The sequence below is a fragment of the Canis aureus genome, chromosome 30 (genome assembly GCF_053574225.1).
Source record: "Canis aureus isolate CA01 chromosome 30, VMU_Caureus_v.1.0, whole genome shotgun sequence".
Classification (NCBI taxonomy): Eukaryota; Metazoa; Chordata; class Mammalia; order Carnivora; family Canidae; genus Canis; species Canis aureus.
Genome location: NC_135640.1, coordinates 16,278,706 through 16,302,917, shown reverse-complemented (window position 1 = coordinate 16,302,917; position 24,212 = coordinate 16,278,706). Strand labels below are relative to the sequence as shown.

Genomic DNA, 24,212 nt, shown 5'->3' with positions numbered 1-24,212 from the left:
CAGTTGATGGCTCAGACCTTTTGTAGCATATTGAAAAGGGTATAAAATATGCAGTAATACAGACTTTGGGCTAATATATTTTCAAAAATGTTTCATGCCTCATTTCTCACGTAAATTCTTAGGTTGCTTTCAGCCTTCAGAGCGTCATTCATATTCATGATAGAAAAGAGGGATAACATTTATTACTTTCAGTGCTGGTGATATTAAGCACTGTCAAGCACCCCCACCCAGGACTGCGCCAAAACCTTCTCTTCCTTCAGTGGAAAAAGTGTTGCTGAGTGAATTAATTTTTTAAAATATGTGTGTGTGTGTGTGTGTGTGTGTGTGTGTGTGTAAGCGTGGGTTAGGTTCCCTTCTAAGGGTTAGATGGCCTTACCCCCATTTCAACCAATTTCTTTTTTGATGTCCTTTTCTGTGGAGACTGCAAAGCTTACATATTTGAATTCTCAGCCTCCCCTGTAGTTAGGGTGGTTGTGGGATCCAGTTCCGACCAGTGAATTGTAGTGAGAAATGCCTGAAGAGGGTTTTCTTTTTGGTGGGGCAAGGGGGAGGAGGGTTAGCAAGGCCTTGCAAGGAGCAAGTTTTGTCCTTTGTTCTCTCCCTGCTGGAAGCTGGGACATGGTATCTGCTGAATTAGCAGCTGTCCTTCCATCATAGGACAAAAAGCACATCTTAAGAATGCTGGAGCAGGCAAAGGCATGGAGCCTGATTCATCAGAGACATTCTTGGGTCACCGCATCAGCACTGGACTGCCTATATTTGGACTTCTTGCTGTGAGGAATCATAAGCCCCACATGTTTAAGCCACTATGGTAGGGTTTTCTGTTCCTCAAAGCTGAACGTTTTCCTCAGAGATACACTTTATTCGTGTAACTGCCACGTTTGCCAGTGTCGAGCCCGAATTGCTCTAAGATATTAAACCACATCTTGCCCACAGAGTTAGTGTCTCAATCTAGCCCTGACTGTGCAATCTAGACTAGTCTCCTCCAGCGTAAGCAGTATCTAGAGTTGAGAGTCAGTCATTTAGTCCTTAATGTGAAAATTGGATTAATAACAAAAAAGAACTTCTTGGCTACATACAGCCCATTGGCAACATACAGACTTAACACTGTATCTAATGCAGCTCACCTTTGTTGGGAAAAACATTCACATCAGATCAAAGTGGGACTGCTTTTTGGTGAGCTGCACTAAGGTCTCCTGACACTAGGTGATGGGGGAGAGTCCTGCAGGGTTATGTTGTGATCTGTTAATGATGGGAGAGGGGGGTCCCCTCATTAGGTTTCATTAGACAGTTTGAGGTGGTTCTAAACAGAGGTGTGAACAAACTGTAAGGCAGGAAAAAAGAAAAAAAAACAGGCCAAGATGACAGATTGTTTAAATAGTACTTGCAAGTGTCAACTGAGAAGTAGTTAGTTTTTATGATGGAATATAAAAATGAACAAATTATAGTGTGCATCATTCTTATCTTCAAGTACTTTCTTATCCATTTATATAACTTTGCTACTGTATTAGTTATCTGTTTTCAAATTCCCTCTTCCTACTATCCGGCAGGGGTTTCTGCTCTTTGCTGGTGGCTGTTTGGAGGAATCAGTACCTCATCTTGTTGGCCTTTCCATATGGCTGCTTGAGTGTATCATAGTGTGGCATTTGGCTTCCCCCAGAACGAGCGATCCAAGGCATAGAGTAAGAAGGAAACCATGATGCCTTTTAAGACAGTCTCAGAAGTCATATGCCATCATTTCTACCTTATTCTATTTGTTATATAATGAGTTATTACATCTAGCTCATTCTAAGGAGAGCTTAGTATGACCCACCTTTTGAAGAGAGCAGTATAAAACAATTTATGAACATATTTTAAAATGACCAAAACTACCTAATAATATTATGACATTATAGATGGAGGAGTTTTCCTATATCTCAAGAGTACTATTATAACTCATTTTACAGATAGGAAGAGTGTAGAGCTCTATTTGTTAGCTAGAAGAAAAATATAGCCTCTCTTTTTAATAGAAGATTTTACAGAGTGGCTTTAGTTGGTGTTAAGGAACACTGAATGTTGGTATGAAATCCACACCTTTGTTTCTGGTGAAATGAAATTAAAATCAGAATAGATTTTCTTAATTAGTATCCGAAGTCATTATCTATTATCTATCTATCTATCTATCTATCTATCTATCATCTATCATCTATCATCATCTATCTATCTATCCATCCATCCTTCCCCTTTTAAATCAAGGAAAAGAGGGTAAGCAGTCCCCATCTCAACTTTTAGTTTATACACAGAAAAATAAATGCCTGGTTCTAGCAAATAAATTTTATGAATGAACTATAGTCTTTTTTTTCTTAAAGATTTTATTTATTTATTCATGAGAGACTCAGAGAGAGGCAGGGATGTAGGCAGAGGGAGAAGCAGACTCCCAGTAGGGAGCCCAATGTGGGTCTCGATCCCAGGACCTAGGATCATGCCCCAAGCCAAAGGAAGACGCTCAGGTGCTGAGCCACCCAGGTGTATAAAATGAACTATATTCTTTAGCCAACCTCTTACTTTAAAAATATACATATGAGGGATCCCTGGGTGGCGCAGCGGTTTGGCGCCTGCCTTTGGCCCAGGGCGCGATCCTGGAGACCCGGGATCGAATCCCACGTCGGGCTCCCGGTGCATGGAGCCTGCTTCTCCCTCTGCCTGTGTCTCTGCCTCTCTCTCTCTCTGTGACTATCATAAATAAATTAAAAAATATATATATATACATATGAGTATTTTTCCATTTTGATCATTTTAAAGGTTGAAAGGAATTATTTGAGTATTCCTTATCATTTTTCTCATTTCTAAAAGAATTATGCAATTCAAAAAATGGCTTGTAAACACATTCTGGTAACTTACATTGTGCCAAGAAACAGTTACTGGTGGACATCTTTAAAATATAACACACACGTGAAAACATGGGCCTACTCCTTTACACATTTGCGTGCTATACCCAATGGCAAAATAAAATCTTGCTGCTCAGTTCTAGCTTCAGTCATTTCAACTTTTCTGTTGATTTCTACTTCTTGCCTCCTGGTGCTTGACTAGAATTTGTGGGACTTCTGCTTAGCTTTGGACTTTATAGTAACCAAACTTGCTTCACCTTTATATGAGTTACAACTTTTCACTTTAGACCTGTTAGAGTCTCAGTTTCCTTATATGTGAAATGATGATGAGAAAAATTTCCTAAGATTGTTATAAATATTAAATGAAACAGCATATGTATATTACTCCCAGAAGATGTTCAATGAACATTTGTGTCCTCTTCCGAAACTCTTTTCAATCTCATTGTACTATTTCAGAAGAAAATTTGAAACTCCCTTCTATTCTGTTGTTAACTCCATCCAATGCCCTTTGCTTAATACCAAGGTACATGGATTTTTCAAGTAGATGTCAACAGTGAGGAGCTTACATTGACAAGTACTAAATATAATACAAAAATATCTTGTGCTATGATTCCAGATATTACCTAACTCCAAATGTATATTTGGTTTGAGTTTAAAGTCTATCAGTTTCAAAAAGGATGCCTATTATGTACCTAATAGTGAAGGGTATAAAGGGAATAAGGTATAGACTCCTTTATAAATCACTTTCTTGATCCTAATTTTCTTTCTACCAATTTCAAGTTTTGGATCTTGTGTTGGGACTGGAGTAAGTAAGGGATGGGGAGTGAATCCACTACATATATAATGTATATATACTATATGTACATACATGCACACACATATTCATCTTTATATATATGTATTTGATGAAATAGTAATCACTGTACTTTGATAACTTGATGATTTTTATAGTTGAGAAAATGGATCCTTTCTCTATTATTTTGGCACCCATGTGCAGTTTTATTTACTTTTTCTTTTTTAAAGAATGTTAAATCAATCTTCTTTTCTTTTTCTAATACTATAGAGGGTAACCTTTAAGTGCTAGAGTCCACCTCACTATCAAAGACATGTAAAACCTACTGCCAATGAAGGGGTAGGAAACTTCTCCCTGAATATGACTATTTAACTAGTTTTTCTGTTTCCGAATAATTTTAATCCAATGAGCATTATTTTCTATAGTCTTTATTATATTTGCCACATGGAAGTGTTTTTAGAGAATATAGAAGACTCATCCTTATTGAGAAATTTTCTGACTTAAGCAAAAAGCAGTACCTTTAAAGAAGAGTGAGTTTTTAATGTAAAAATGTTCCCCCAAATTTAGCAATTTCTCCTGAGATAAGGAAAGCTGTATAGTGTTAAAAATTGTATCCATCCTCATGTGCCAACTCTGTCTTACAATATTAAAATCCTCAGATCACATTAACTATCTTCCTTTCCTTGTTGGGCCATTTCTAAACAGAAGTTCAGGGAAAGGACATATTTTAAAAGGTACAAAAATAAATAAATAAAAGGTACAGAAAACTTCAAGAACACTCATGTACATCAGCTCATCTTGTAGTTTATAGACCTAAATCAACTGTAAGTTCTCTTTACAACTATTTTTTTCAGACTTGCTTTTGGGAACACTACTAGCTAAATTATACAGATTTATGTGATTATTCTTTCCTAAAATGTAATATAACTTTTCAGATTCTTTGGCAAATAACTACCTCCAATAAATCATGTTTCTTTATGTAGGTATGAATTGATCATTTCACATATCTCCTCTCGCAGCACTCTCTTCCCAAAGATAATTAACATGTTAACATCTAAATTTCTATAATAGTTTTCTTCTCAACAGTAGCTTTTTGCCTAAGGGATGATAGCTATCTAGGTAGGAAGAGGTGATGAAAAGGTACTATTTAAATATTACTTCTATTTCCTGAAACACTACTGTACTCTGCCTTGCTGGTCCCATGCTTTCTAAGTTTTTAATAACTAGTTAAATATCAAAGAGCTATAGGAATAAAAACAACAACTGAATCCTGATGAAACAAAAAGGACTTCCCAGATGAAAATAAAGCTATGCATTTGTGAGGACTAAGAAGTAACTTAGAAACAGAATCAAGCAAACTATCAAGAGACCTAGAGCTATCACTCTGCTCTTAGGTTACTAAATTCACATTTCTGTGCCTTAGTTTCCTCTTTTTGAAGGTAAAGTATTGGACTAGATGAATACAAAGACTTATTTAAGCTCTAATAATCTACGATCAATAGTTGCTCATTCTCACTTTCTCCTTGATATTCTTCTGAGGTCCAAGAGTTGGACGTAAAGTAATTAAAGGAGATACTTATCTAGTTTAATGTTCTTAAACTTGTTAGAGGAACAATGAATTCTTGTGATCCAGCTCATTTTATAGAAGCACAGAGAAGTAAGGTGGCTCGCTGAAGTTCACATGGCTAGTCACAAAGCAGAACACTGAAAAGGAGCCATGTATCTATAGCCCAGAGCTGGTTCTATCAAACAGGTCATTTTTTGTTTATTTATTGTGTAGATTAACTATAAGTCCTAGATACAAGGATTGTATTTTTTTCTCAGTAATTTTCTATACCCGTAAGTCATTGTCTGTTAGGAATTTAGCAGATGCTTAATAAAAATATTAATTTGTATATGAGCACTTAAATTTCCTACCACACACATTTTTGGATTAGCCAGAGGATGTACCCAAAAATAAAAATATTCATAGGAACAATTCTAGAAATTTCTTCCAAATTTCAGAGCAGAGGATATTGCGCGGCAAGTAAACTCAGATTCGTGTAATCCAGGCCGCTCCGAGCTGGTTTTGCAGCATCTCCATACCAAAAGTCTGACCCTAAATTATGGGTAATGAGCAACGAGCAGTCTTGGCAACTCATACAAAAGTGGGGAAAGATTACTATGGAGTTGTAACTTCCTTGTGCCAGGGAAAATAGAGCTGATGTGGCACATTATTCCAAGACCAGAACTGTGAGCACCAAAATCTGCTTGAGAGGAGGCAGAAGGAGCCAGAAACCTGTATTAGAACTTGAATAGGTGATTTGTATTTATACAGTGAGATAAGACTGTTACATAAAAGGCTTTGTTAGACATGCTAAATTACACTGTTCAAATGCCTCTTAATCCTCTAGGCAAGTGCATTTCCCTTCCCCACATTACCTTATGCAATCTTTCTCTCCTGCGAATAACCATCACATTTTATTTGTACTTCTCACATGACACACATTAACCTTTTCCTTCAGATGTATTTTTTTAGAGATTTTATCTATTTATTTTGAGAGAGAGAGAGAGCAGGAAGAGGGAGGGGCAGAGGGAGAAATAGGCTCCCCACTGAGCCGAATGACTGGCTGGATCCCAGGATCCTGAAATCAAGACCCCTGCCAAAGGCAGATGCTTAACCGCTTAACCGACTGAGCCACCCAGGTGCCCCTCTCTAGATGTATTTTTTTTTTTTTTTTACTAACTGTTCAATTCACATATATTTATTAAGGATATTAGAGACCAAGCTTGAGATGTGCAAAAATAACTCTGGAATCCCAAAAAACTCATTCTTTTAGTGGTCTTTTAGTGGAACAAACAAGCACAGGAACAGACTACTGTTTTGTTTTTTAAATCATTTATACTAAGCAATGAGCATCACAAAGCACACACACACACACAAAAAAAAAAAACACACAAAATATCTTACTCTCCTTTGTGTCTCTCACAGATTAGGTACTCAGTAAATGTGTGTTGATTGAATAAATATTTTGTCTTCTAGGAGAATATATTCTATTTCATTAATTCATTCATTCAAGTGCCTATTCATTCAGGGCCTTTTGAAAAATTATGCCTAACCTTGTTTTAAGTATTGGCCCAGTGTTAATTTTAATTTCTATTACTGAAAAAAATAATATGTTTTAAAATCACAATTATATAAGAATACTTAAGGTCAACATGGCAATTTTTCCACCAATTATTTTTCAATCAATATTTCATTTGTATAAATGAATTATTTTCAAATTGTCTTTTTAGTTAGTTGTAGTTCCAAGAAAGTAGTAAAATCATTCTCTTAAATGAGACTTGTTTGTTTTCACATGATTGCAATGACTGATTCTAGTTCATAATTCTTTTGGTTTTATTACTGTCCATTGAGTTATTAAATGCAAATTGATCATCATGACCTTATAGATTATCTTTTTAGTGTGTTTTAAGTCATAAGTAAAGAGTACTCCCTTTTATATAGAAGAGAATGGATACACAGCTTTGGGGTTTTAATAATCTCAGCACTTAAAGCTAATTATTTTTGTTTTTACCATGGAAATAACTTTCCTCATTTTTATCTAGTCCTTAGGTATCTTTCTTTTCAAGTGACTAGGAAGAGATTCATAGTAGAAAAACAGGATATTTATGTGTTGCTCGGCAGAAATAGATTTAATTACAAAAACCTATATTCTAAACATATTTTTTAAATTATAGAATTTTTCCTAATTATGGGAGTAATATATCTTCATTGTAGAAAACTTGGAAAATGCAGAGTATTTAAAGAGGAGGAAAAAGCCACTTAGAGTGGTGTTTGTACTTTTTATACAAAGTTACATACTGATTTTTCACTTAATATAGTGTATTGAGAGCATTAAAAACAAAATGTATTTGTAAAGCCCTAAAATTGGTAGATCTTTAGTAACTAAGTGAAGGGTCAGAGGACTCAGAACCTCAAAAAATTGTCAATGCAAAATACATGAAACTGAGATTTAATTTCAGGGAGTTCATTACAGCCTTTCTTTAAAATAAAACAAGATATTAATTTTAAAAGATTTCTATTTCCCCTGTTGAGGAAATTATGTGAAATAGACATCAGTGATCAGGCTTTTTCATTTGAATACTTGTTAAAGAGGTCACGAGAGAGGAACAGTTTTCTAAGTCAGAAGAACAAGAAAAGAACAAAGTCTATCATGTTACTTTCCAACTAGCTTTTCATTAGAAGGATAAAGGGAACACAATTCAGACAGTTAGGTGACCTGGATTTAGTTAGTATCTATAAGCCTAAATTATCCTGTGTGAACAGAAGAGATACTACTGAAAAAAAATTTAAGTTCCCTTGTAGTGAAACAAATATAAGAAAGAAGATATGTGTGTGTGTGTGTGTTTATGAGGTGTTTAATATACATATATATTCATGTATTTACCTCTGCACATAAATATATAACATATAAATAAGAAAAATAAAAGAATATATTTATATGTAAAAGAGAATTGGAATATAATTCTTAGAGTGTCTACTTGATACTTATCCTCTATTTGAGAACCATATTTAACTTATTAAACAAAACTGTGGATTTAGTTGCTCTTAATTTAGCTGTCAATCTTAGATAACTAGTAATTATGCTGGCTTCTAAAAATCTTGTGAGAAAGGACATTGGATTAAAAGTCGGAATACTTGATTCTCATCCTAGCTCTATTATTAATGAATTATCTTTCTCTGGATAAGCCACTTAGCTTCTCTGGTTTTTCTCATTTTTTAAATAGGCTGGTAGACTAGATGTCCAATAAGTTCCATCCCAGCTCATAATATATGGTTGTAAGATTAATCCAGTTCAATAATTCATTGATGCTATTTTCTAAAAATTATTCTATCATCCTAATAGTCAAGCAAAGTGTCAGAAAGTGAGGTGTATTTAATCTAACACTTCTAATAAAATTTTTACATTATTTAAGGAATGTGAGTAAAATGACCTAAAGGATATGCACATTTATATATGAAAGATAGAGTATATACATAGTAAAATACATTTATGAAAAATATTTTAACTTATATTCACATATAATTGCCATTTTGTTAGAGGAAAATTATAAGTAAACTAAATGCAATACTTTTATCTCCTCTCATTCTCAATCCCTAATTCTGTTTTTTGCATCATTACTTTTTTTTTTTTTAATTTAAATTCAATTTGCCAACATATAGTATAACACCCTGTGCTCATCCTATCAAGTTCCCCCTCAGTGCCGGTAACCTGGTTACCCCATCCCCCCACCCACCTTCCCTTTCACAACCCTTTGTTTGTTTCCCAGAATTAGGAGTATCTCATAGTTTGTCACCCTCGCTAATTTTCCCTACTCAGTTTCCCTCCTTTCCCTTATAGTCCCTTTCACTATTTCTTATATTCTACATATGAGTGAAACCATATGATGATTGTCCTTCTCTGATTGACTTACTTCACTCAGCATAATACCCTCCAGTTCCATCCACGTTGAAGCAAAGCAGTGCAATTGCTGGGTCATAGGGCAGGTCTATTTTTAACTTCTTGAGGAACCTCCACACTGTTTTCCAGAATTGCTGCACCAGTTCACATTCCCAGAAACAGTGCAAGAGGATTCCCCTTCCTCCACATCCTCTCCAACATTTGTTGTTTCCTGTCTTGTTAATTTTATTCTCACAGGTGTGAGGTCGTATTTTATTGTGGTTTTGATTTGTATTTCCCTGATGGCAAGTGATGTGGAACAGTTTCTTCAGCATCATTACCTTTTAAAGAAATAGATTTTACCAAATCAAATCCTCATCCATTCTTTCATTCACTTCATATTATTACTTCAACTAATTCATACAGAGTACCAACTATCAACAATGTTATAGTACTAAGAATACTGCATGGCACCTATATGGAAGGTTATGGGGTTTCTGCCTTCCAATGCTGACAAAAAAACATAAATCTGAAATTGTGGGGAAAGCCATGAAGGTAAAAGGATAGGGACCTAATTTGGACTTGGGAGTCAGGAAAGATCTTTCTGAAAAAATGAAATTTAGGGTGAAACTCCAGGGGTGAGTAGGAATTAACCAGGTCAGAAAAATGAGAATAAGCTCCCCAGGCAGAGAGAGCAGCATACATAAGAATACTGAGAAAAAAAGAGCACTGGAATTTAGGAATCTAAACGTCTTTACCTTGTGAGTATGAAGGGAGCCTGGACATGTGGACATAGGTCTTATAGACCCAGTCAAATATTTTGGATTTGATTTCAAGAACACTGAGGGGACACCTGAGTAGCTCAGAGGTTAAGGGTCTGCCTTCAGCTCAGGGCATGATCCCAGATCTGGGGATCAAGTCCTGCATCGGGCTCCGTTGCAGGGAGCCTGCTTCTTCCTCTGCTTGTGTCTCTGCCTCTGTCTGTCTCTCTCTCTGTCTCTCATGAATAAATAAATAAAATCTTAAAAAAAAAAAACACTGGGAAGTTTTGCAGTAATTTAAACAAGGTAGTAATATCATCAGATTTACATCTTCGCAGAGAACTCCAAGATTATATTATGAATCAACTGAAGAAAGGCAAAAGTTAAAAGGAAACCAGTTACAGACTTGGCAGTAGTTTCAATGAGAGATTAAACTAGGGTGAAAAAGATTCAAGACTCACTTAAATGACCTATTCAAGAATAGACCAAACTCAGTAATGGAATAGACCCAAATTTAGTAACAGAAAAAAACATAAGTAAACAAAGGAGAGGTAAGTGGCAAAAGTGATAATCTGATTTATGGAATGTGCATGAGGGTGGATGAAGATGGTACTCACTGAGTAGACAACCAGATGAGAATCATGTCTGGGGGTGTAGAGGTCAGTCTTAATAGTGCTTATAGTCATTTTAGAGAGACAGTTGTATATGTGAGTCTGAAGCTCTGAAGAAACCCCTGGAGAAATAAATTGGGAACCATCAGCATATAAGTAGCATTAAGAGGTGTGTGTGTGTGTGTGTGTGTGTGTGTGTGTGTAGGTGAGAAAAAAAATGATGGTAATATTAGATGAGGGCCCAGAGCTAGTTGTAAAGGAATTTAAGCATTTAATTTTGAGAGAAAAGGATTTGTTAGCACATGAGTTAGTGAAAGACCAACCAGAAAAGGTGAAAGGAAAACTAGAAGCCAAGAAAAGAAAGTGTTTCCTGCAGGTCATTATGGTCAATATTGCCGCATACAAGCAATAATGGAGCTTGAGAATGGTTCACTGGGAAACAAAAGCAATCTAATTGGGATGGTAGAGGCAAAAACTGATTGACAAGTACATGGAAGGGAGTTGAAAGGATGAGAAATTAGAAGAATTAAAAAAAAAAAGCATACACGGTTAACTTTTCTGAGAAGCATATCGGGGAGCAGAAAGAGTGGTAAATAAAATATGGTGAATTAAAGATGGATAAGATCAGAGCATATTTGGTTGCTTTTGAGAAAATCCCTTGAAAAGAAAGATGATCAAAATTCAGTAAAGAGGGGAAGATGAATAAAAATGGAAACCAAATGTGTCACTATCCTGATTAAGACAAATACATGTTCCTCAGCCTGTTCCAGAAAAGCCTCTGGAGGACCCTTTGTCAGGTCTCTGGCTCATCCTAAGACACTCTCCCCTCCGTTCCCTTCCTTTGGTATATGCTACCAGGAGGTTCATAGAAGAATTCTTCCAGGAGGTTCAGTTTTAGAATCTTTGTACAATGGGCAGCCCGGGTGGCTCAGCAGTTTAGCGCAGTCTTCAGCCCAGGGCGTCATCCTGGAGACCAGGGATGGAATCCCATGTCAGGCTCCCTGCAGGGAGCCTGCTTCTCTCTCTGCCTGTCTCTGCCTCTTTGTGTGTCTCTCATGAATAAATAAATAAAATCTTTAAAAAAAAAAAAAAGAATCTTTGCACAAATCGCATCCCTGCATGAATTCCCCCCTGCTATACCTGAGCTGCCCTTCTTTGTCATGCAAATCTTAGTTCTGGAAAAGTCCCACCTGACCATCCACTGAATTCAAAACTGTCTCCACATCTTCACATCTTGTTCCTTCTTATAATTCAGGCCTCAGTTTCAGTATCCTTAGTGAGACCGCCACACCCTCCCCATCACCCAACATAAATTTGTAACCCTCCCCATCCACAGTCATGTTTTTAACTGTTAGCATAACATATGTCACATTTTCTTGTTTATATATGTGTTTATATGTTTATGGTAGGTCACTTCCCTCTAAAATGTAGAGTATATGAAAACAGGGGTCTCATTTTACTTGCTCAATGCCATATACCCAGGATGTGTGATACTGCTTGGCATACAGTGGTGTGCTAAATAAAAGTTTGTGGATTGGTTGAATGGTAAATTCAATTTACAAGTCTTCTTAGAAGATATCTGGAAATTAAAAGGCTCAATACTATAAGTTTTAATCAAATCCAGCACAAACACACAGGTAACAGATTAGGGGACTATAGTGACTAACATAATTTTGAAAATATTCTAAAAGATTTCTTTTTAACAGATAATCTTAATGATTCTATGTCTCTTATCATAATATTTACTCTAACTTTCATCCCTCAGGTATGTACCACCTGATAGCAAGAGACGGTTTTTTTGAAAGTACTTTGCCATTAGAGAGTATTCAGTCCAGTGTAAGAAAATTTACTACAGATAATCCTTTTGGTGGATAAAATATATATATGAACTCGAGTATATTTACATTTAGCAAACATTATCTAGCCATGTACTATCCTAGACATATGGGATTCAAAAATGAATAAAATGATCTGTGTTAACTCAAAGATCCGTGAGTGATTAAAGATACAAAAGTTAATGAGATTGTGCTTTAAAAAGACTATGATACAGTCTGAATGAAATAAAAAGAGGTCAGTTTGTTTTAACACCTCTGCTCTATGAGATCTCACATGCATGAATTTAGACTCTATACAAATGCTTCCATTCCTCCAAGGGGCAAATCATTAATATGAAACTCATTTACCTCAGTATATAACACCTATCCCTATATCAAGTGAAAGTCATTTTCACAAGGGGAGGGAGAAAGCCATTTTTGATGCCAGTGTTTCAGAGGAGCAATTAAGCATTGGCTGTATTAGGAGGAGGTTGCCATATGAAAAGAAGTACAACAAAGAAAATCATCATGCTCAATGGTCGTGCAATGTCACCTTATTATTTCTGGAAGGGCCTAAAGATTAGAAAATGACTCTTCTTGAGTTACAGGGCCTATAAAACTGAGTAACTTAGAAAATACTGAAAAGGAATTCAGGAGAAAATAATACCAAAATAAATAGCAATAGAAATTGTGTTGAGCTGAGCATGACCTTTGGAAAGAGAGGGAATATTTTGCATATCTAAGAAAAATCTCATCATAGGCCTCCCTGAAAGATTAAAATGATTTCAATATTTTCCCACTTATTTAATGCAAACAGGTATGGCTTGCTCTGACAAAACATCACATTTCCTACTTAGGTGCTATTATGCAGAGACAGAATATCAAGTTTATACTGGTTGCTCAAAGTCATTCTTAAAGACCAAGAGTAAGTGCTGAAAATAATGATTGGAAATGTTTGTGTGCCAGAGATCCTTTTCTTGCAAACATTTCTTTGGGCTTAGTCTCTCTTAAAGGATTGGAAAGCACTATTATCAATATATCTCATTCAAATATTAATGAGGAAGCAGGTCATTCACCTTTTGGAAACTGCAGTATCTATTTAGATGTCATTTATCAGCTGTTCAGTGGAAAGAATGAGGCAAAAGCAGAGGCAAAAATATTTCTGAGTCCAGAGATTTCTGTATGAAAAACAAGTGTTCCTCTATGTATTACTTCATATCTAGTTAACAGCACAGAATACCATCATTTGACCAATTAGTATTAAATTTAGCACATAAAGTATTAGTTTCCAAAATATTTTGAAATTGTTAAGAGTAAGCTATCCTAAATACAGTAAATAAAATCAACATAAATACAAACTAGTTTGTGATGTTAAACTAGTGGGAAGTGTTTCTGTATCTTTCAAAGAAATTTTGAGTCATTACGCAGTATTAATTCTTCTATCTATATTTTTTGCTATAACAAAACCAGTGACACTTACAAACTGAAGCATAATACAGAATGCCCTGGCTGTTTTGTTTTGTTTTTGCTCAGTGTCTATCTCCTAAAAAGTAGGAGGCTGTTTAAAGAAAAGTATATTATTTGAAAACATTTCATACTTAAAATGTAATTCTGTTTTATCAGAAATTTCCAAACAGAAAAATGAAGAAAATCTGAGTTTTGCTTTCTTGTGTGTGCACGCCCTCAATCTGTTCCAACACTCAAAAGGAGCAACTTTAAACCTCTCATTCCTTCTTTGTTATCCTGCAAAGACCTTGTTCCTTTCCACTATTTCACACTGAGCACGAGCAACTCATTTATAGATAGCTCCAGATTCAATCCATGTGGCTGGATTTTGAAGTTAAAAAAAAAAACGGAAAAAGTAAAAAACGCCCTGCTTTAGTATGACTGGCCAGTTGTAATATATTTTACAAGTTTGAAACCAAAAAAATGGTCTGCTTTCAAGTTATTGCTTAAAATTGTCTCAGGCTACAGGTTTTAAGGTCACGTTATTAATTTTCCCACATTTATGATCTCGACACATTTTATATTTGATCTTTTGTGAAGAATAATTTGTCTTTACCTTGAGCTGTGTTTGTGCTAGGCTGTAAAATCAGGTGACCCAGTCAAATCAGTGGGAACGTTAAAGAGACTACAGAAACTGGTTCAGACCAAGAAAGACAGGGTGTCCAGTCTGAATGAGATGAAACCTACATTCATAAATCTCCATAAGTAAGAAGTCAAAATGCTGCAAAAAGTTCTTTGAGAAGGGAACTGGGTTAGCATATATTAAATGAAGGCCATTTTGATAAGGCCTTAAAATGATCATTAAATGTTGAGGGTTTTTAAATTACCAATTTATTTATTTGTGAAACAGATATTCTTACCCTATTACTGAATTTTGCTTTATATGCCCCATTTCTCCTTCCCTTCAAGACCAGACTCAGGGATACAGTGAGAGAAAGAGATAAGAAGGGTCAGCACTATCCACTATCCTCATTCTTTGGCCACAGAAAACAGTATTTATCAATTCTGATGTGAGTACAGCAAAATGGCATATCATGACATGCAACTTGGATGTTCATTTATTTACGCACGATTACATACTATTAATCATAATCTTTTACTTACACCAGTTAAATGTTTTAACTAAAAGAGATTCAATGATATGGTACAATTTACTATGGGTAACATATATTTCTATTTTCTGGAACTGTTTTGTATATTACCAGAAATTTCATCAGACCCTTCACCATATGTAAATATAGGTCTTACTAATCAATTATATACTATAAATATATACCTTCTTTTTGTTGTATTCTCATCTGTTTTTCCATTTCCAAAATATTTCACCATGAGAAACACTGTGTACATAAATCTCTTTATAGATTTGTATTAAAAATACTAATATATCAATAGGATTTCAGCCCATGTCCACTGAGATTTCATTATTTTTATGTAAAGGGAATATTTCATTTACTTCCTTATGATGTGCTCCACACATATTACCTCAAAAAATTTTTTTAAGAATTTAATAATATAAAAAACAGAATTTAATAATATAAGCACACCATATTATGTTGATACAATGTGTGGAATTTTTTTTAATTTGTAATTTTTCTCGAATATCTTTCAGTATATTATTTTCACGTGGCTTTCAAGCATTGTAGTTAAACTGAATTTAATCATTATATACAGTTTCAAAATGTTCTGGGTAAATGTCTTTATAAAACAAGTCATTGGGCTCCTGAATGGCTTAGTCAGTTAAGTGTCTGCCTCCTGTTCAGGTCATGATCCCGGGGTCCTGGGATCAAGCCCCCCATCAGGCTCCCTGCTCAGCAGGGAGTTGGCTTCTCTGCCCCCCCCCCCACCGTTTGTCATTTCTCTCACTCTCATGCTCGTGTCTCTTTCTCAAATAAATAAATAAATAAATAAATAAATAAAATCTTTAAAAAAAAAACCTTAAAAAAAAAGCAAGTCATTTACTATACAAAGGATTACTCTTCAAAGAATTGCAATTATAAACTATTTTGTGAAATTAAATGACTTCCTGGCTTATTCTATGGTGTTCATTTATTTCTACTATATAAAAGGAAATATAATACTCATAATTTCTACATGTGCAAAATTATTAGACAGATCTACTTCTTATTTTTCTTTGTCATTCAGAAGATGAAGATGAAACACTGGTTTCCTGTATGAAATTAGCCAAATCCCAAGGAAAGAAAATTAATAACGTTAGCACAAGGGGAGAAACGGAGACTGGACTGAATTCTATTTCTGCATCACTGGCTAGATCCAGTACTTCACCTGGATGCAATTTGGCAGAAATGTTATCCCACAATGAAGGTGAAGTTCAGAAGTGGACCAGCTGGCAGCCTTTTCCAGAAAACCCTCTCTGGACATGTGTTGATTTCCAAATTGCCCAAATTGGAACTTGGAACAACTGTTCCCACTGTACTCACCAACCACAACTTAAGTCTTCATGGACAGATATGGATCTCCCACATTCTTGGGTAAGTTTGTGAACTAAAGAAATGTGTCATCTCACCTGGATGTTTGTACCAGCAGGAAATAAACAGATAACAAAAGTGCTAATCAGTCAAATTCATCAGTGTCAGGAAAGTTACTAGAACTAGAGTTGTCTTTCCAAAAAGCAATGAAGCTCTCATGACTTTTCCTATCATCTTACTAATGTGTATGTTCCTTGTGTTCAAATAAATTTGCTACACAGCGTTGTTTAGAGATTCTTTTTTAGTTGAAGGAAGACTTTGGATGTTGATTCAGATCAAGATGTGGATTGAATTGTCTAACTCATTGCAGTAATGAAGTTTCACTGACAAATAATAGCTAATTTAAATAAGCATTTTCTGTGTGCCTGCCATTCCTCTAAGCACTTTCCTATTTTATTTAAATCTCACAACAACCCTGTAAGATAGGGAATGTTATTCTAATACTAAGTCCCCCACTTTACAATCGAGAAAAATGAGGCACAAAATAGTTAACAACAGGTCTAACAAAAAAGCTAACAAAATGTCACAGAGCTAACAAAAAGTGGAGACAAGATCTAGAATCTAGACAGTCTAATGCTAAGGATACTGCTTTTAGCTGACATAGTATTTCCTGTACACTAAACTAGGCCCTAACGCTATATGGTATGAAAGAAAAAGTATGGACTCTGGAATTACATAAATCTGGGTTTGGATCCAAGCTCTGCTCCTTGTTTGAGTTGGGCAAATTATTTAAAACCTTTTCATCTTAATTTTCTCAATTTTAAGATGGAAATAGTAATACTAAATTTATGAGACAATCGAGAAACCAAAATTAAATAATACAAACATCCTAAGACCTAAGAGCAACTTTTTTTCCACCTTGACTGTAAGTTTCTTAAGGCAAGTATTTTATACCTTTATTCATGACAGTTCTTGGTCATTTGTGCTTATAGTCAATTCATGGAACAACTTTGTGTTTCCAGGAACCTGACTCTATGCCATTTTGTTTTAAGAGTCGGTCTCTCATCAGACAGAGGCCATATTTTGGGGTGCATTTAGGGCCCTCTGAAGAGGCTTGTGGCCCTTTACACCTTTCAAAACTTGTGTATTAAGTTAGGTCTTTGCAGGCTAGAGCTAAAGTAATCTGTGTTCAAAGTACCGCATTAAATATTACAAGTGTTTAGGAGCACACTTGGAATGGATAAATGTGGATAAAGTGTCCAACATCAGTTACTTTTAGGAGCATCTCTCCTATTTCCTTGTCTTCATCTTCTCTTTTGGGGCCACTGGGCTTTGCAGCCTTCTGCCTGGAGTATTTTCTTAGAGAGCTACTGGTAATATAATCAGGAATTTCTGAAGACTTCCCTTGACAGCTTCAGAATTGGGATCAAGAATGATGACTGCTTGGCAAGTAGCAAAGCCGGTGTAAGAATCTAAATTCACATATTTTGAGCTTCTTTCAGCAGTAAAATCTGGAGCCCTTAACAGCGGTTCTGTATTTTAGTAGCCTAGCCTCCATTTAACTTTTCGCCTTTGTCTACAACTTCCTTGTGCTTTTCCTGTGCTGGACTGACAATGGAATGATTTGCTTCTTCCTGATGACTTGTTTTGTACTTTCCCGCCTCTCTGTCTTTGTGTTTATGTATTGGCCTCTTCCTACCATATTGTTCTCACCTACGTTCTAACCAGGACACTAGCCCATAAAGCTCAGACCACTTTGTCCTTTAGAAAGATTTCCTGGGTCATGCCAGATAGAATTAATCACTCCTTCCTTTGAACTTCGAGAAAACATAAGGGCATTATTCTTTCATTATAGATTTATCAAACTTATATTGGCATCCCTGTATACCACTTTGCAATATTAGGCTCTGGGGATACAAAGCCAAACAATACGTACACTGCCCCTGTCTTCACGGAGCTTACCATATTCCACCTATAGTGGAATTAGTTGAGCATTTGTTTATTTGCTATCAGTAATTTATCTTTGTATCCTCCATTGTCCCTAGGATATCATGGGTCTTCAATTAATATTTGAGTGGCATTTGCTAACTAATGAGTGGAGTTTTAGAAACCAGGGCACTTTGTTTCCATACATCTACATAAGATATTTGTTCTTGTTCTTCTGTTCTTATATTAATCTGGTTATACTTAAAAGTTATTGTGTATGTGTGTCTGTGAATGTGTGTCTAGATTTAAGTATATATACATAGTAACAGTTTTCTTTCTTTTTTTTGGTGGTGGTGGTTTTGTCTATTTTAGTACATAACTCAATGATTAAGTAAATGAATTTTATCTGCAGAAGGTCAAACGTATCTACAGAATATTCAGAATTTCAGATGATAATGTTCAGTATTTGTGACAGGAAAACCTCGCTGGATTTGGAGAGAGGGTTCAAGAACATGCTAGAGTTAAATTGGTTTGGTAAACTTAATGAGACCACTTACACTCAGGGATTTGAGACACAGAATGAAAGAAGTTGGATGAGTGCAAATCATTATTTTTATATTCTACACATATATTCTATAATAATACCAAGTGAAAAATACCCAGTTTCATTTTAGCATAGCTGGTATTTTTTTTCTGTAGTAATTGCAGGGTTATTATTTAGGTTATACTTTCACTTTCCTTCTATAGAAGGTACAGAGGCAAATTGTGTTGAGGGAAAAGTTGTGCTTCTGAAATGAGTGTTACTTACCATCAATGACAGGTAGTCAGAGGTGACATTTTTGCAATTTTAAAGGGTAAAAGTGTGACCAGATTTTTTTTTTTCATGTACCAACATATGTAGATATGCTGGCGCTGAGCCAAAACCTCACATTTCAGAGAAAATGAAACCAATCCACAAAGACACTAGTTTCTCCTTGACTTCAGCTATTTCAGCAACAGTAGATTCCGAGAGTCTTTGATCCTGTTAGCAAAGCAGAGTTTTCAGGTTACCTGAAACTGACTTGTCTTCCAGAAAGTTCTTATCCACCCTAGTCTGACTCCCTGGTAATCCCACTACAGGCTCATACCTCAAAGCTGGTTCTGATAGAACTGGGTTTAACACCAGTTTTGACATCACCAGAACAGTGAATTTAGGCAAACCCCTCACCCTCCTTTAACCTACTAGTTCCGATTCGGACATTGCTTTCAGACCTGCTTGTCTCCTCTCTTGTGAGTGACTCTGTGTACTGAAAACACTCATTTGTAAGAAAAGGTTATTGACATCTACCATGCAGGGCTGTTGGGAAGGTGAAAGGAAATGGTGACAGGACTCAGGTGATAGTAGGTAAAATTCATACCCAAACCAAAGAATCCAGAGACTTGTGCTAGGCTTGGGAAGAAGCAACATTTTATTCAGTCAAGATACCATAAACAAACTGAAACCAGACAGGGAAATGTATTCTTTGTGAAGGGCTTTTCACAGAAGTCAACAGGAGGAGGACGAGACACACACAGATATTAGTCATTTGCAAGGTCTATGGGATTTGGACTGTGGGGAAAGATAAGTGATTAAGGAATTGATATAAACTGAGAAAGATAAAAGACCAGATTTATGAATGTGTATACTCCACAAGAGAAGTGTGAAAGAAAACTCCTTGAGATGCAGGGTTTTTTTTTTTTTTTTTTCATATCTGAGGTGAGTGGCATAGAGAGGGGATTTCAGATGCATTTTTAAAAAAGGTAATAGTGGAGATAACCAAAAATAATATTTGAAGCCAAGTGTTTACAATCAGTTTACAAGAAGAGTGATTAAAGGGTACTTACAAAGAAGCTCTGCATGCTAAGAGTTTGAAACATCTTAACAAAAGAGGAAAGTGAGTCAGAAGAGACTTGGTTGAGAAGAAGGGCAAGAAAGAATGAAATGTATATGTTGTAAAGAAGATGAGAACTTCCTTTAATATGATGTTATGGTAATAGCAAACATACTTTTCAAAACCTAGGACTATTTTTCAGATTTATAAGAAGGATAAACAACTTTTTTTGTGTGACATTAACAAATCAAAGTAATCTTGACATGAAAAGGGGGAGTAAATATCCATTTCTCCCTTCATATGTCCAAAGTATTTTATAAAAATAGTGTGATACATTTAAAAAGTGATAATAGCAAAAGCTCTTTCAGGAATAAGGAAAGTAAAAGACCTGAAATAACAGAACTCAAGTACAGGATAATTCTAATATAGTGTGGATGGAAAGGTAATAATGAAAATGAGATAAAAATCAAAGAAAAAAAAGGTGAAGTTTAAATACAGAATCTCAAGGTGAGAAAATAAATAGAGCTCTACTTAAAGCATCTTAAAGTACATAAGAAGAGGATGAGAAGAGTGGAGAGCTAAGGTCTTGTTGGAGTAGTATTGGAACCTGTCACAACTGCACCAGAAGAGAAAGTGTGGACAGTGGAAAATTTTGTTTCAGTGAGAGGAACAGGATGTGTGCTAAAGCTCACCAAAAAAATAAAGGAACAAAATATTTTACAATTAACCTTTCAATTCAAATGGGGAATAGTGGTTATGCTAATTATTGACATGGGAAAATGCTCTGGGGACCCATAGACCCACTGCTAAGTGGTATGAGAGTTTTTATACTGACCAAGAAAATTACTGATCTGTGGGGGAAGAGTGACCAAAGCAGGATAAGCTATTTGTGGGCCTCTTTTACTTTCTCTGTTCTCCACCTTGGCAATCTCTCCCAGTCTCTCTGACCCTGGTCTACTTCCTTCAATCAACATGACATGTCATTACCAGATTAATTTACTTGACTAATCTACCTGATTAATGATTCCAAAGCTCAACTCTAATGTTACTGCTCCCCTCACAAACCTTTAAATATCTCCCCAACACCAACGGGGTCAAACGCAAACTCATTCACCTAATCTGCCCTCTTAACTAGATGGTGACAAGTCTCTTTCATACACACAGTCTTCTGTTGGCAAGGTGATACCAAACACTGATTTTTCTTCATCTTCATAGCTCTGTTTAAACTGTTTCATCATTTAGTCTTTCCTTTATTCTCTACCTATTTGTATGGAAGCTTAAAAATGTAGATGGATAAGTAAGAGTCCATGATGTACACTTTGAAGAAAAAAAGGAATAAAGATTGAGAGGACAAGTAAAAAGAGAGTAAGAAAATACATAGTTTAGGAAAAAAAGGACACGTGAATTTCATAGATTCCATTATTTTCTTTGTACGTAAGTGATGTTAGACTCCTACCAAAAAGCCTCCCTGGTCCCACTGAATAAGACATACTAAGAAGACTGCTTACATATCAACCCAGAGGGAGGCAGGCTATGAACCATCCATACATAATTTCTCATAGTTTCATGCCCTTGTGTTCAACCATGACAGCAAAAAACATTTATTAGAACAGCTTTAACTTTTATCTGCTGACATTGGAATTATGGTAGTATGGAAAGAGAACACGATTCAAGGAATAGATTTGGACAACTTGTGAAAAAGAAGGCAGAGTAAATGATAATCTGGACTGAGAAAATCAAAAAGAAAACTAGAAAAATGTGATACAAAAATACCAAAAGATATCTATACTTACTATATTCTGTACTGAAATTGATGAACTTGAGAATTGAGATTCTAAAAATAATTCTAAAAACCTAAATGAACAAGAATAAATAATGAATTATGAATATTTTACATGACAAACATTTAACTATAGTATAATGTTTGATGGAAGGAAAATTAACATTTTCTCAAGAAAAGAGTTTGACAAATAAGAGATGCTGCAACAGCTGATTGATGTCTTCATTCCTTCATTCATCCACTCATTCACTTGTTAGCAAATTCATGTTAAGTGCCTCCTGAGCCACTTAATCTGGATGTATGAGCTTAGAACTGTGTACCTGGGGGGATGGCCAATCTCTATTTCATATATATAATAAGAGTTTATGGGTTAAGAGGACAAGTTGAAAATGAAGGGAACAAGTAATCACAGTCCTTGGTATAAAAATTCACTAGGATGACAAACACATTACAGTACTTGTATATAAAATAATTCTGGAAGAGATCTTGCAAGACATACAAACAAATATTATGTTTTAAAAAAGAGCTTAGGGGCACCTGGGTAGCTCAGTGGTTGAACATCAACTTTTGGTTCAGGGCGTGAACCTGGGGTCCTGGGATTGAGTCCTGTAACAGGCTCCCTGAAGGACCTGCTTCTCCTCTGCCTGTGTCTCTCATGAATAAATAAATGGAATCTTAAAAAATAATTAATTTAAAAAAATTTTAAAAAGAGCTCATAGAAGAAACAAATCACAGAATATTATAAAAGTACAAGGTATTAGATTTATGGAAATTTTTTAGGGTTGAGTTTGAGGAAAGTTGTAAATGTGCATAAAATTCTTAAATATCGTTTCTAATAAAATTGTGTAGAATAAAAATAAACATAAAGTGAAAAACTAAAATTTCTCTACAAGAGTGAAGTATTATTCTCCAAGTTCACAATAACTGGAGATATTATTAAATTAGACTTTTGAGACAGAACAATGAAGAATGAAAACCAGTCTAATCATATGGGTTGGTGTGTAGTTTTTCCCAGTTGCACAAATCTCACGCGTATCTGTGAGAATACCAAACCTGTGATCTAGTTCTAAAACTGTGAGAGAAACCAAGAATCCTTCTTCATGTGTTGCCCTAGGATTTTGCCCCACTTTTCTCTTGGTTTTGTTTTGTTTTGTTATTCTGTGCTTGTTTACTGAAATGCATCAAATTAGGGAGAAAGTTGAATTGGTACTTCCCACAATAAAATATTTCTAGAGTCATCATGAAATATTTGTCATTTAGAATAGTTCTCTGATGATGAAACAGGATCCGTGATAATCAGTTATAACTACATTTTAGTTTCCACAAGAAAGTTGAAATTTTTTCATTAAATCCTCAAATGGGAAGACAAAGAACATCAGTATGAAGGGGATGCATTGACCATGAGAGATATAAATCTCCTTCCTAATTAGAACCTAACTCTTGCATGATTCAAAAGAATAAAGAAATCACTAAAGCTGGACATCCACTTTTGGGAGTAGAGAAACCTGAATATTAGAACACTGTATATAATGAGCCTTAGAAAACACTCCAGGGGGATCTCTGGGTGGCGCAGCAGTTTGGCGCCTGCTTTTGGCCCAGGGCGCAATCCTGGAGACCCGGGATCGAATCCCACGTCGGGCTCCCGGTGCATGGAGCCTGCTTCTCTCTCTGCCTGTGTCTCTGCCTCTCTCTCTCTCTGTGTGACTGTCATAAGTAAATAAAAATTAAAAAAAAAAAAAAGAAAAAAAGAAAACACTCCAGGTATTGGTAGATGTTCTTTTGTGGCAGAGAAACAAGCTCAAAATTCAAGTTTTTTGCTAAGCAAGCTAAAGGCAAGAGTCATATTTTGAGGGTGTGGTGTGGGATGGTAGAGGCCTTATTACACATCAAAGGAGCACAGGTTGAAGCCAGGAGAGTCACATGGGAGTTCAACCCTGTCACTTACTAGAATCACCGTGGGTCAGATTGCTTAATATCCATAGTTTTCTGTTCCTTCCTCTTTAGAATGAGGGAGAGCTATCTATTATTTAAAGGTCTTATTTTATTTTTATTTTTACATTCAATGTCTGGAGCAATGAAGACATACTGAGAATGATGAATTCTATGTACAGAAAGGTTAGGGCATAAAGATTTTCTCTCAGCGGTTTAAAAGCAGTTCTTGTTTCACTCTTGAGATGACCATTGGTGACCTTATTTCTATCATTTTTTTTTTTTTTTGCTTTTGCATAAGCTATTTTAGGTTTAGGTTTGTTTTGTTTTCTTCTCTTTTCCCTTACTGTACTTCCTCTGTCCCAGCGACTTCCTCTCTCTCTCCCTCATGTCCTGAACCAGCAACTGTGTATGTGAATATATACTTCTCTTGGGATACAGCCAGGTTCCCCAGGCCATGAAAACTTCTTCATGAATGACAATGTCTACAGTTTCATTCTCAGAAGCTAAGAAGGCTCTGCCATTC

The 24,212-nt window shown here is 35.6% G+C and overlaps 2 protein-coding genes across 26 annotated transcripts in view; one reads left to right on the top strand and one right to left on the bottom strand.

Annotated features, from left to right (window-relative positions):
* The window catches only part of LOC144301748 (uncharacterized), a 355,630-nt gene that overhangs the window by 151,288 nt on the left and 180,130 nt on the right, over window positions 1–24,212 (bottom strand). Inside the window, exons 4-6 of one of the 21 annotated variants that reach the window (XR_013368517.1) lie at window positions 13,346–13,447; window positions 10,462–10,577; window positions 9,118–9,424 (exon numbers count right to left, since the gene is read on the bottom strand). The exons of 19 other annotated variants lie outside the window; for them this stretch is intronic. The gene's annotated coding sequence lies outside the window, so the exon portion shown is untranslated. The remainder of the gene's footprint in view (window positions 1–9,117; window positions 9,425–10,461; window positions 10,578–13,345; window positions 13,448–24,212) is intronic. One more of the 21 variants, XR_013368521.1, reaches the window with a different exon arrangement.
* The window catches only part of SAMSN1 (SAM domain, SH3 domain and nuclear localization signals 1), a 268,791-nt gene that overhangs the window by 173,256 nt on the left and 71,323 nt on the right, over window positions 1–24,212 (top strand). For 4 of the 5 annotated variants that reach the window (XM_077878807.1, XM_077878805.1, XM_077878804.1 and 1 more), the window contains one exon: window positions 15,918–16,264. In XM_077878807.1, coding sequence (XP_077734933.1) covers window positions 15,918–16,264 — 347 coding nt within the window. Of the gene's footprint in view, window positions 1–14,707; window positions 14,786–15,917; window positions 16,265–24,212 lie in introns of those variants that run through there. The other variant, XM_077878808.1, reaches the window with a different exon arrangement.